The sequence below is a fragment of the Choloepus didactylus genome, chromosome 8, assembly GCF_015220235.1.
Source record: "Choloepus didactylus isolate mChoDid1 chromosome 8, mChoDid1.pri, whole genome shotgun sequence".
NCBI lineage: Eukaryota > Metazoa > Chordata > Mammalia > Pilosa > Megalonychidae > Choloepus > Choloepus didactylus.
Window position 1 is genome coordinate 125,605,583 of NC_051314.1, and position 13,152 is coordinate 125,618,734.

At 56.4% G+C, this 13,152-nt stretch overlaps 1 protein-coding gene across 3 annotated transcripts; it reads right to left on the reverse strand.

The window, feature by feature from the left end:
- Positions 1-58: 58 nt before the first annotated feature.
- Positions 59-12,422, reverse strand: ATN1 (atrophin 1). Of its 3 annotated transcripts, none has more exons than XM_037846809.1 (10): positions 12,268-12,422; positions 7,911-8,107; positions 7,623-7,760; positions 7,355-7,468; positions 4,631-6,627; positions 4,148-4,370; positions 3,087-3,783; positions 2,063-2,206; positions 1,532-1,712; positions 59-1,394 (listed from the first exon to the last, which is right to left on the reverse strand). In XM_037846809.1, the coding sequence occupies exons 2-10, from the start codon at positions 7,935-7,937 to the stop codon at positions 1,361-1,363; spliced, it is 3,555 nt and encodes a 1,184-aa protein (XP_037702737.1). In that variant the 5' UTR covers positions 7,938-8,107; positions 12,268-12,422; the 3' UTR covers positions 59-1,360. The 3 variants fall into 3 exon arrangements, with proteins under 3 accessions (XP_037702737.1, XP_037702735.1, XP_037702736.1); XM_037846807.1 differs by having other exon boundaries at positions 4,631-6,630; XM_037846808.1 differs by having other exon boundaries at positions 4,631-6,630; positions 7,911-8,104; positions 12,268-12,419.
- Between the last annotated feature and the right edge of the window lie 730 nt (positions 12,423-13,152).

Genomic DNA, 13,152 nt, shown 5'->3' on the forward strand with positions numbered 1-13,152 from the left:
CAGTTGACCCGAGCCTATGCAAATGTACTCATTACTGATTGGTTGAGAGAGGAGCCAGTCACGGTGCCATCCCTGAATTTTTTTTTTTTTTTTTTTTTTTTTCCTAAGAACGAACTCAGCGATTGGCCTCAATAAAAGCTGGGAGCAAGCGCAGCTCTTGTGTTCACCTAAAATGGCTTTGTCCAGCGGTGGGTGCTGCGGGGTAACGCTTTTACTACTTTCCAGGCTTTTCAAGTTGTCACCCGCTCCCTCGTCAAACTCGAGGGTAGTTTACCTATTTGAGATTACTCACTTCACCCCCATAACGGTTTTTCTAACTATTCCACGGAAAGATTCAGGATTCTGAAATCCTTGTTCCAGAGGATTCCGGTGGCTCCTAGCTGTGGGACCAGGATAGTTTTCTAGCTAGGCCACTTCAGAAGCTGGCCGGTCCCAGCCCTCTAGCAACTGACTTCCCCAAGCTTGGGGCAAGGGGTGAACAGCACTGGGGTGGGGAATGGCACCCCGCAGTGAAACCATCTCTTTTCAAGAACCCTCCTCCAATTCAGGGTGTGAAAGCCAGTCTGAGCTAGTTTGGTAACAAATTATGAAGCTATTTTAGGAACCTCTACCCGCCCCCCACACCTCCACTTTGCAAAGACAGTGGGTGGATAAACAGGAGGACTGGCCACTGATTATAGTTTGGCTTCTTGACGCTCTGCCATTCTCCTGAGCTGCCCCCACCCTGTGTGAAAGCTAAACTTAATAATTCTCACAAGGGTCCTACACCAGTTCCTTCAGAAGGTTTGTCCCTTCCCACTTGCTAGCCTCTCCAGGCACCGCCAGAGTACACCCCACCGCCAGCCCCCACAGCCCACAAAGAACCAGTCGCAGCCATCTTCCTGGGGAGTCGTGAGGATGTTTTTGTTTGCTTGGTTTTGGTTGGGATGTGTTTTAAAGAGCGTCATATAGATATTTATATATATAAATTATTAATGTGGGGAGGGGCAAGGGGCATACATTGCAGGGGGCACGCGCACACGGGGACTGGGGCGGGGCGGCACACAATGCTACTCAAAACAGCCACATCTAACAGGTGAAATAATCACACCAAAGAGGCGGGGGAGGGGCTGCGGCCCGGGGGGGGGGGGTTGGGCATGGGGGAGGAGGAAAGCAGGGGACAAGGAAGAGGGACCTGGTCCAAAACACTGTGCGCTTTCTGCCCCCACCCCAGCCACCTCCCCACACCATTCCCTCCCTCTGCCCAGCTACAGAGATCCTGCAATGAGCAGCACCCTCTCCTGGGCTCTGGGGGGCAGGCCGGGAGGAGAGCCTCCAAGGTCCAGATGCAGGGGCCATGGTGCTCTCTTGGTTGCAGGTTCTACAGTGGCTTGTCGCTTTCCTTCTTCAGGTGACTGGAAGCAGAGAAAGGAGACAGCATTTGATCCTGACCTGCACTTTCCTCCCCGAGTTCCCTGCCCTGGCATGCCCACACCCCACCCTGGGCTGGCTGAGCCCACTTGCCCTCACTTCTGGCCCAGGCACTCCATACCTGTAGTAGTCCTCCTGGGCGGGTAGTGGCACACTGTGCAGTGGGTGATGGGCATGCAGCCACTGCTGCTGCTCCAGCGCCAGGCGCTGCAGCTCTGCAGACTGCGCGTGCATGGCCTGAAGCTGGTGTGCTGCTGACATCGGGGCAGAGAGGGAGGCTGGCAGGTCCCGGTAGGGGGCAGCTATGGGCAGGAAGGGTAGGGAGTGCATGACTGATGGGTACTGAGTACCTACTCTGGGCCAGGGGACAGCCAGCCACTTTACATATGGAGAAAACCAAGACCAAAGAAGTTAGGTGACATCCCCTGTCCTGCAGGTTGTCAGGGATGGAGCTGGGACTCAACCTCTGTAGCCTGCGACTGAAACCTCTGCCTCTTTTAGGCAATGCCTCAACTTGCCTACTCCCATTCTGTGCAACTTGAGGCACCTCTTCATCCCTCCCCAAGCTCAACCAGGCTGACCCCACCATCCAAATTCCTCTTTTGTGCCCTTCTCTCATTAGAGCATCCCCAGCCCCAACCACCATCCTTACCAAAGAGCTGGTGACGAAGAACTTCATTCTCGTGCAGAGGGTGAGGAAGAAGGGGGTTGGGGAGGGTCCCAGCTGGATAGGGGATCCGGGTAAGGTGAGACCCTGAGGCCAGGGGGTCAATGAGAGGGTGCACCGAGGCAGAGGCTGGCGGGCAGAGAAGAGGAAGGTGTCACCAGAAGGCACATTTGGGGAAAACCATGCATTTGGATGAAGGGTCCAAGACGGGGAAGAGAGATGGACACAAGGAGCTCTGGGGTGGAACAGGGAGGCAGAATGGAAGAATCAGGGGCCTGGGAGAGGGTCAGGACTAGACCCCACTGGAATAGGGGCCTCAAGATGACAAAGAAGAGATTACAGTTGCCACAGGGATCTGAGAGAAGTAGACTGCTTGCAGATGGAAGAGGACAGATGTAAGATTAGGAAATGAGACAGGAAGAAAGGAGGTTAAGAAGGAGAAAGCACAAGGGAGTCTGGAATGAATGTGGTTGTAAGGCTAAGCTGGGCAATGTTCTGGACAATAAGAAATCTGGTGAAAGGACTGTTAAGTAAAGTTCATTATCACCTATGACACCCACCCAAAACCAAAGCTGCGGGGCTCTTTCTGGAAGGTTATAGATCTAAAGGTGGGAAGGATCATAAGGGACCTCCATTTGGGAGGGGAGGAGAGGATGGCAATACTGGCAAACACAGAAGAGTTGGATTCAGAGAAACAAGAAAATAGAAAGGGCCATGAGGGTGGAAAGATGGTGTTCCTTCAACAATCTCTAGCTTGTGCCCCTATCACGGGTGAGATGCTAGACCATGAAGTGGGGAGGGTGGTGGGAAATAGAGGTTCCATGGCTAGTCAAAGGCAGGAAGAGACAAGCTGGGAGAATGACAGGGAGGCAAAAGAGCAGCACCCCAAGAAATATGCTCATGCCAGGTTAGGGGAGGGAAACCTTGGCTTGAGGAATGAATGAGTCCAGTCATTTGCCAGAAGGCAAAGTGGCTCTAAAAGGCCAGGGCAGGGAAGTAGAGGTCTCACCTGCATGGATGGCATCCTGTTGGTGCAGGTGCAGGTGAGAATGGATGTGGGAGTGCTGGTGGTGATGGGGAGTCACGTTGAGCATCTGCAGCCGGGCCAGTGGGTCATTGCCCAGGGCTGCCACCCTTTCTGCGTGCTGCCTCTCAGCTGCCAGTCGCTCAGCATAGGACATGTCCGGCCGCAGGGCTGGCCCAGCTGCCAGCGCTAGACGTTCTCGCTCCAGGGGCCCCAGGCTCGGATGAAAGGGGAAAGGGTGCAGGCCAGGTGGGCCAGGCTGCAGAGCCAGGCCCCCATGTCGGGGGAAAGGATCCAGGCCGGGCCCAGGGACCCCGTGCAAGGGCTCCAGCTCGCTGGGCTTCACCTCAAATCCAGGTTTGAGGCGGTCACGCAGGTCTCGCTCACGGGCTTCCCGCTCCCTTTCCCGGGCAGCTGGGTCACTGCTGTACAGGGCCGGGACGTTGTAACCCAAGAGCCCCGGGTCCACTGCCCCCAGGGGCACGTAAAATGGGTGGTTGCGATTGCCAGGAGACATGACATGGGGCCGGGCGTATTCACTGAGGGTGCGCAGGGCTGGAGTGTCGGGACCCAGGTAGGGGGGCACTGTAGCCACAGCACTGCCTGGCTCAAATGGAGGACGATGGGGTACTGGGCCCAGAGATGGGCACTCCACCGGAGCACGGCCCTCCTGAGCCAACTTCTGTGGGGTACACAGAGAAGTGGAGTCAAAAGGGCAGTTCTGGAAAGAGGTGGCTGGTCCCAAGCTGCCCAGTTGCCTCAGCACCTGAATACCAAAATGCCTCACCCAACTGCAACTGTCGCTAGCAAGATCTTCCCCACCCCCCTGGATATTTACACTTCCTGCGACCCGCCGACAGTCTGAACTGACCTTGCCTCCCCCCAACCCAGGATTCCTCCGGTTGGAACCTTTTTGGTCTCCATTTCCAGAGCTGCAGTAGTTCCGCCTCTCCAGCAGGTGGCGACATGATCCCCCCCACCCCTAGAGCCTACAGGTGCAGCGCAAAGGAGGGAAAGGCGGGTGGCACATCTGGTGACGCACTCACCACGCTCCGTTCGAGCTCGCGCTCCTTCTCGCGCTCGCGCTCTTTCTCGCGTTCCCGCTCGCGCTCGCGCTCCTTTTCTTCGCGCGCGCGCTGCTCAGCCTCGCGCCGCACCTTCTCCACCAGGTCTGCCCGTTTCTTGGCCAACTTGGAGCCCTCTAGCGGCACAAAGTACAGGTCGCTGCGGGCGCACGAGTTGAAGCCGCGGTCCAGGTGTTTGTTGAACCTGCGGGGGGCGGAGGCGACGCACGCTCAACCCCTGCGAGCTGCCCGGGCAGCCCCGCCCCGCGCGCGCAGTGCAGCCCGCAGACCCCAAACTAGCCCCGCGCCGGCCCTGGGAGCTGCTGTCAGTGCCTGAGCCGGAGGGCGGAGGGAAGTGTCTGGAGCCCTTTAAAAGGCACCATATGAACTCAAGGCCCCTCCAGTGCCTATTCCCACCGCCTCGCCCTTTTCGAAGCCCGCCAACACCCGGCTCCCACCGCTCACCTAGCAGACTGACTGGCATGGCTGGGCACGTCCACCACCTTGGGAGGGGGCGAGGGGCTGCGGGCCGGGGGCACCGGGCTCTCAGGGGCCTCGTACTCCTCGGCCGGCTCCTGTTTGATCTGCGTAGCGCTCAGGGGAGGTCCTGAGGTAGGGGCCGCAGGCGGTGGTGGCGGCAGGGACTGCAGGCCTGAAGTCCCCGCGGGCGGCAGCGGCCCGGGCCCCACGGTGGGCGAGCCCGGCTTGAAGGCCCCTGGGCCGGCAGGCGGCGAGGCGCCTCGGTAACCCGGTGGGGTCCCTGTTCTGAAGGAGGGCGGTGACCCCGGCTTGTATGCGGGTGGGGTGGCTGTCTTGTAGGCACCCGGGGATGGGGCTCTCTTTCCATACGGTGGGGGCCCGGGTGGGGAGGCCGTTTTGTAGCCTGCGGGCGAGGAGGCCACCGTGGCAATGACCGTAGAAAGGGTAGCCGAGGAGGTGGTGACCGGAGGCACCGGTGGAAAGGGGTAGGCCCCGCCTTGGGGGCCCTGGGAAGGGGAGGGGTGTGAACATGGATAGGGCCCTTGAGAGGAGGAAGAGGAGTTGGAAGAGGAGGAAGAAGCTGAGGGGCCATTGGGGCCGGCTTGGCTGTAAGACACCTGGCTGTGTGGTGGGGGCAGGTGTGCGGGCCCTGATGGGTAGGGCCTCAGAGAACCCAGGGAGGGCGACATGGCATAAGGGTGTGAGTGGTGGGAGTTACTGCCCTCCAGGGGGTGGGGATATGCCCCTGGAGGAGGCCCAGAGCCTCCATGATGTTGTTGCTGCTGTTGTTGCTGTTGTTGCTGCTGCTGCTGTTGCTGGTGGTGATGGTGGTGCGCAGGAACCGGTGGGTGGGCAGCAGATTGGCCTCCAGTGGGAGGAGGGAATGGGCCAGGATGGGCATTGCTGTTGGCTAAGAGGCGGCCATAGGGAGGAGGGGGAGGGGGCCCCTGGCTCCACACAGCCTGGGACGGGAGAGAAGGCTGAGTATACTTCGGTGGCTGATTGGAGACAGAGAGGCTTGTTGGGGGAGGAAAGGAGTGGGGATAACTGGGCAATGCCTGGGAAGCTGGGTACTGCGAAGCAGAGGAAGAAGAACTAGAAGAGGAAGCTGCTGCAGAACTATTGGAAGATGAATAAGGATACCTCATTGGGGGAGCTGGGGCAGAAGAGGAGGAAGCAGGTGGCAGAGGGTGGGGCGAGGGGGCCAGAGTTGGGCCCTTCTCAGGGCCAGGGGGAAGTCCACCCATACCCTGCCCTATGGCGTGGGGAGAGGGTAGATGCCCAGGTAACGGCTGGGCCCCCAGGCCAGGAGGAGAGGCTGATGCATTGTTGAGGGGTCTCAGGGCAGGTGGGGGAGGCAGGTTTGGTGTCACATGGGGGAAGGTGGCTGGTGGTGGAGCAGAGGGTAGGTTCCCACCACCCACTGGAGTGGCAGGTGGCTTTGTTGGGGGAGCACCACCAGCCCCAGAGCTTGATATTGAAATGGGGGTGGTTGGTGGGGGGTGCTGCTTACCCCCACTGGAGGCACCCACTGAAGAGGCAGCCCCTCCTCCCTTGGGACCCACTGGGGGTCCAGACAAAACTCCGCCACCAGCCCCCCCAGGGTAGAGCTGTGGGTGAGGAGGAGGGGCCCCAGGAGGAGCCTGAAACATTCGCGAGGAAGGGGGCTCCATGGGAGCATGATATCCAGCAGGGGTCACAGAAGGATGAGGCTCAAAGCCAGATTCTGGCTGCCGGGGAGTACTGTCTGACGGTGGAGGGGAGGGAGGGAAGAGCGGAGGTGGGTGGTAGGGGTGGGCTGGGCCCTGGGACAGGCCAGAAGATGAGTCGGAGTCATTCTCCACACTTCCGGGGCTGTAGATGCTGGGGGACGTGCTGCGGTTGTCCTGGTCGATATCCCTAGGGTCACTGCTGCCATCGTCATTGAGGCTCCGCCCATCCAAGCTATCCAGATCCGAGGGGGACTGTGGCCGAGGGAGCTCCTGCTGTAGAAGAGGGAGGGCCATTTTTCCTCTTTTCTTTTCCTGCTTCCCCTAGATCTGAGGTCTCCCTTGCAGGACATCATTCTCCCGTCACAGCATACCCCTCTGCTCTGTGATAAGATGAGTACTCCTGCTCAATCCCACCTCCTTGCCATCTGGGGATCCCCCCACTCTCCCCACACTCTCACTGCTCCCAAACAGCCAGCCTTGTTCCCCTCCTGGTGAAATTCTATTCCTTCCCCAACTGTTCATCTCAAGCACCTTCTCCCCATCCACAGCTGAACCCAAAACCCTGTCTTTCTCCACCTCATGTCTACCCTCCTCTCTTCTCATGTACCCCTTTAACCATCCCAGAAACCCTGGTTCTTAAAAACAATACACTTCTGCATTTTCCTTATGATTTACTTGTTCCTTCCACTAAGACTTCTCACCCTGAATGTCCACCATACCCAGCTTCTTAATGAGAGTCAGGACCTAGAAAATGAGGGGCTAGAATCTCCCAAACTCTTCCAATGCTCTTTGGCCCTGGGCTGGCCATCTAGAGTTCTGATCAAAGCCCTGAAGATCTGTTTGACATATTATAGATAAGGTACTTAGTAATAAGTACTAGGATATGGTCACCTTCTACCCCAGGTGAGATCAAGGTAGGAGTAGTGAGTAAAAGGAAGTCTGCGAAAGAGAAAGAACAGTCAAAATGTGGGTCAACAGGGTTACAAGGGTCTCCCACCTCAGTTTTGGTCTTTTTGGGTGCACTGGTCTCCTCACTTTCACTCTCTGAGATCTCCTCACTCCGGCCCTGCTTGCTGACCTTTGGGGTAGAGGCTTCCTCTACTCGAGCTTTCTGTTAGAGAAAGAGAAAATTCCTATCTTATACCTTGACACTCCCACGCCTCCACTGTTACCCCCTGCCAGACAGGAAGTGCCCCCTGCAGCACACACATGTGCACCCTCTGCGGTGCCCCGGCATCCTGTGGGAGGGCCCGAGGACAGAATACCTTGGCTGTCTGCCTAGACTTCTCGGCTTTGCCATCACTGCTGGACGTGCTGACCCCTCCAGGGGAGGCCCGGCCCCTCGATCTCAGTTCTTCCCGGGGCCCTGGGGCCTCTTTCTTCCGTCCACTCCTCATTGACATCTGCGGGAAGAGGAGGGAGGCCAGTAACATTGTTTTCTCACATCAACCCCAGCTGAATGACATACTCCTTTCTATTCTTCATCTCCAGGCCCTCCCCACTAATTTCCCTGCCCCTGATCTTTCATGTGTCTCATTTTAGGTATTACTCACTGAGTCTTTGTTCTGTCGAGTCTTCATTCTTCAGGCTGTGGAGGCCCCATTCTCCTCTGCCTGGGCAGCTGAATACAGAATCTTCTCTGCTCTGCCCCAGGTTCCCCACAGCTGTGGCCTGGGAAGCAGGAAGCAGGATCTCCAAGTTTCCAGTGTAGGCACCCGGAACTTGCAGGATCTCTTTTCAGTGAAGCCTGCTGGAAGGAGACCATTAGAGTCTCCAAATTAATGAAGAGAGCCTGAAGGGGTTCTTCTGTGCTTGTCAGAGGACTAGGTAAGCCTTTGGGCCCAAAGTTATAGGAACCACATGACATTCCAGCTTGTCTCATGGGCGCCCTCAGCTCATCTACAAACTCTGCTCACAATATAATCTCTTTCATCTCTGGGGAAGGCAGCAAACTCAGATGTATCTCTGAGCCCCACTATTTTATTCTTCAGGATCCCTAAGGAATATGTGTGTGCATGTGAATTCCCCAGAGCCTTACAAAGGAGCATAAAGAAATGAAGCTCAAGTATTAACCAATTTATTGAGTACCTTCTTTACATCAAGCTCTTTACATACACCATTTCATTTCATTACAACCAACTCTGAAAGGTAGGTATTCCTATTATTCCCATTATGTGAGTGAGGAAACTGAAGCTCAAAGTTTGTGATTTTGACTTGCCCAACTTCACAAAGGGCCAGGATCAAGCCCACATCTCTGACTGCAAAGCCCTGCTTTCTTCCATATTTTGCTCTTCCAGAGTTCTCTTCAACTCTGACCAGAAGCTGGTGGGCAGAATTTTCAAAAGGCCTAGATCAGTCCTGGAGATATGAAAAGATTCTCTTTTCACATCAGAATAGGTGGGAAAACGCCCCATCCTACAATACAAAGAAGCACAGCCCCACCAAGACCAAAGCTAGGGATCCCCCAAAGTGGGGACCATTTAAGAGAGCCTCATGAAGACCCATCTCTCAACTTGGATTCCCTTGGGCTAGAGGAAAAATCTGGGGCTTAAGCTTTTTAACAATCAAGGACTCAGAATGAGTAACCCCCAATGCAAATTTACAAATTTTTGAACCTGTCCTCTCACTTGGCCTAGCCAGGGACACAGACCTCCCCACAGCCAATTTGTCCATATCTTTACCTGTCTACCTATCTGACAGCTATTTTAGTTGGCACTTGTTCACATGTCTTGCTAAGTGTCATGTCTTTCCATATTACTGTCCATCAGACAATGTTATCTTCTTACTGTTTTTCCTCCCTTTCTATCAAGGTGTTCTGTTGTTGACCTTTAAAGCCACTAACTTCAGTCTTCTTGAATCAAGTGCTGCTGGCCTCCGTGGGAAAAGAGTTTACCCACCTATTCTGAGTTGGATGGCCTTGCCAGGTAAATGGCGTCTCCACATTCTGTAGCATCTTTTTCCAAAGAATACAGAGTAATTACTTCCCGTTCACTTCTAAGGAATCTTTCTGAGGCAGGCAGTGAAGGGTGAGCATAACCTTTCCAGGAATCTTAATTACAGTTTACTTAGAGTCACAAAATAGATGGGACAGAGCCGCAGGTCTTCTGGACTTTCAACTGATGCTCTACCCAGTAAACCAGTCATTTCTCTTCAACTACCACCACTACCATGAATTTCACTTGTTGTGTAAATTGGTTTTTTAAACATTGCCAACCCCCAAAATCCAAAGAACAAAACCAACGTAATGAAAGGGAAAAACAATTAAACAAAAGCATAACAAAGATGGCAACCTGGGACTGGTTTATCTTTGCCAGCCCCTCCAGAGCACAGTGCCATCTCTGCTCCCCATCACAGAACCTCTTCCCCAAGGTATAAGAGCTAGGGGCTCCAAAAGGTCAGGAATACAGGAAGGTACCTAAGGAAGAGAGCAAGCATAGTGTGCCCTCCCCCCCCTCATCTTTTAAATCAGCTGAAATCTGATAAAATTAGCAATTTTCTCTGAAGGAGAAAAACAGTCATAAAAGGGTAAGTAACCCAGGGGTTAAAGAATGGAGGGGATGGAAGGGAAATGGTTGGGATTGGACTATATGCATGTGCCTGAACCTGGGACAAGTTTTAACACCAACCAGCTAAACTATACTCCATCTTGCCCTAGTAGCTGGTCACCGTAACTACTATTCACCCAGCACCTAAGTGTGGACAACACACTAAGCACATTCACCTTCATTACTTTAGTGCAAAGTGAAAATACTAAAGACCAAATGGGGGAGTTGGGAAAGGGTTGTGAGAAAGGAAGAGCCCTTCAGCAAGAAAAGGAAAAGAAATTAAGGGAGAAATATGGGAAGGACGTCAGAAGGAACAAACTCAAGTCACAAGGCTTTTGAGGAGGGACCTGCAGGGTGAATTTCAGGATTGCTGGCCCAGCCCCCACCATTCCGAACCTGCCAGGCTTACAAACCAGTCCAAAGTGACTCCTAGATAACAAGACAGCCTAGACCAGCAGATAACATGCACTGGCCTGAGCAGCCTTAGACTCCAGGGTTGTCAGGTGGGGCTCACAGATTAACTAGATTGTAATCCCCTCATTTTACAGTGAAGGCAAGGCTCAAAAAAGAAGTGACTTGCCCAAGGTCACAGTTTGTTGGAGGCACAGCCAGGATAGACCCAGCCTCCTGGCTCCCATTTCAGAGTACTTTCACCATACCAGGTTGTCCCAAAGCCCTCTCACCTGGGAGGGGTGGGGAGCACCCAGCCATTCCTAAGAGGTCAGGAAAGTGAAAGGTCAAAGGTTAACGGAGGGAAAGGGTCACCTTGGGAATAGTCTGGGAAAGAAGAAAAGGGGTACTCAGGAAGGGAGACTCAAGGAGGGATTCCAGTTTAAGAAAATGGATGAGTATCATTGCAGAGAAGCAAAAAGACTGTTGTGAACAAAAAAATCCCTAGTAATAAGAGAGGTAGAGGCAAGAAAGAACTGCCAAAAGATGATATAATTTAAGAGCATTTTCATCCTCCTACCATGGCTGAGGGTAGAGGACTTGAAGACATACCTACGACCTGTAAGTAGCATGTCTACCTATTCCAAAAGATGGCTGCATGGAAGGGGGTGCACCTCCTCTTGGGAACCTCCTATCAACCAACCAAGGGCACCAGAAACATCCTCCAGAATCCAGCCAAGACCTAATGCTTGGGGGTCCTGCTATGTACGCCCTGAGGATATAGCCACAGACTGAGGTCCAATCAAGATTCTGAACCCCCACCTATTGGACATCCCACTGGACCACTGCCATGGCAACAAAATGGCAGAACCCCACCCCACCCCCAAGAGACCCTCCCAGCCGTCCATCTGGCAGCCAATCTCCCCCTCAGTTGCCAAAGCAACTCCTACCCTCCTACCACCTTTGGGAAAGGGAGCTTAAGGGTACCTACCCTAGTAGAAACAAGCCCATGCACAAAGATCTTAGAGCTCAAAGTAGTAATGAAGACCTCCCACTCTCCCTACAGAGACCACAGCTAGAGGGCCAGCGGGTGCCCGGGGATTTGAGGGTGGAGGTCACAACTTCTCTTACAAGACTGCCTAGTTCTCTCCTCTCTCCACCTCAACCCATTCTCCCTAACTCCAGTCAATGCCTGCCTTCCAGTCATCAGCTTTAAGAAGACCCACAATACTGGGCCCCGTTTCCCCTCTCCCAGAAGTAACTACATCTGGGATTAGGAAAACAGGGTCAAAGGTGACCGGGAGTGGGGGAAAGAAAATTGAGTCACAAAGGTATCACCTTCCCACTCCCACCCCCAAAACCTCGGATTCTTCCTAAGACAGATCCCTTCTTGCCCCTTTCCCACTGTTTCTCCAGGTGCCATTCCCTCCTTCACCAACTACAATCCCTCTCTTTCCACCTACCACACCCCTTCCCCATTTCCCACTTCCCTTCTATTCCTAACACCCCCAACCCCGGGCCCTGGAACTCCGCCGGATTCCCGGCCTCTGGGGCTTTTCCTGGAGCTTTCGTGCCCCACCTCGGCTGCCATCTCTCCAATCATTTCTGCCTTCGCCCCGAAAACCGCTCACCGGCAACCCCGTTTTTTCTCCACCAAGCCCCCACCTCAGTGTTCCCCCTCTTTTGGTCCCGTGGTCCTGGCTATCCCCTTTGCCCCATCAGCCCTCCTGAGGCTCTCCCGTTTCCCCCCACCTTCCCGATCCCCCGGGTGCCCTGGCCCCATCCCTCCCCGGCGCCAGCCCCACCCCCTGAGCCCCTGGTCTCCGGCCAGGCAGTGCCCGCAGTGGGGGTATCCGATCGGGAAAATAACAAATGGAGGCGGCGGCGGCGGGAGGGGGAGCAGGGAGGGGTGGGGGTGGGGAGCCGCGGGCCAGAACCCGGGCGGGCCGGAGGCCCGGGCGGCAGCAGATCTTACCTGGTTGTAGCTCGGGACGGCTGGCTGGCTCCGGGCGGGATTCGGGGCTCCGGCGCCTCCGGGGGGCGGCGGCGGCCGCTCCCCCGCCCCCCTCTTCTTTACGCGGCTTCAGTCGCCGCCGCGACGGCGGCGGCCCCGACCCCCCTGGAGGGCAGCCCCCATCCCCCCTTCCCTCCCCACCTGGCTCCGAACGCCCGCCGGTCCCTGGAGCGAATCCTATCCCCGCTCCCGCTCGCGCCCTCCCCAGTCCCGCCGCCTCCCCCCGGCCGCCCGGAATGCCCCGGCCGCGCCGCCGCCCCCGCCCGCGGGCCCTCCGCGCCGCTCCGACCCGCCGCCGCCCGCACTCGCGCGATCCCGGCCCCCTCGTCGGCCTCCGCCCGCGCCCCCGCCCCTCCCCGGGAGGTCGCCGCGCTCGCCCCCTCCTAGCCCCTTCCCCGGGCCAGCGGTCCCCCCCGGAATGGGTCCCGGCCCGAGGCCCCGGCCCGGCGCGGGGCTGCGGGCGAGCTGGGCGGCGCGTCCGGCGACTCGCACAGGAAAGCGGACGGCGAAGGGAGGGAGCTTGGGAGAGGGGGATGGGAGAAGGGAGGAAGAGGGAGAAGGAGGGAGCGCGGAGGAACGGAGGAGAGAGGGGCCAGGAGGGAGACGCGAGGGAGGGAGCGCGAGGCAAGCTGCGAGGGGGGAGAGAGGGGGATCCGGAGAGAGGGAGGCGCTGAGCGAGTTGGCCGAGACCGAGGCCGAGGGGGCCGGGGCGCGGGGAGGGGTTCGCCGCGGCGGAATGTGGGGAGCCCGCTGGCCTGGCGCGGGAGGGGGCTGGGCCGCCGGGGCTGTGTGTTTTAAGGGCAGATATGGGGGAGGCTGGAGAACTTTGGGGGTATGGGGGGTCTG

Excerpts from the sequence above, each read along its gene's own strand:
- ATN1 (XM_037846807.1), bottom strand. The coding sequence starts at position 7,937 with ATGAAGACTCGACAGAACAAAGACTCA. Across the intron at positions 6,631-7,354 it reads CCAAAAAGACCAAAACTGAG|CAGGAGCTCCCTCGGCCACA; the intron begins GTGGGAGACCCT and ends CCTCTTCTACAG. Across the intron at positions 3,784-4,147 it reads GCGAGCTCGAACGGAGCGTG|AAGTTGGCTCAGGAGGGCCG; the intron begins GTGAGTGCGTCA and ends TGTACCCCACAG.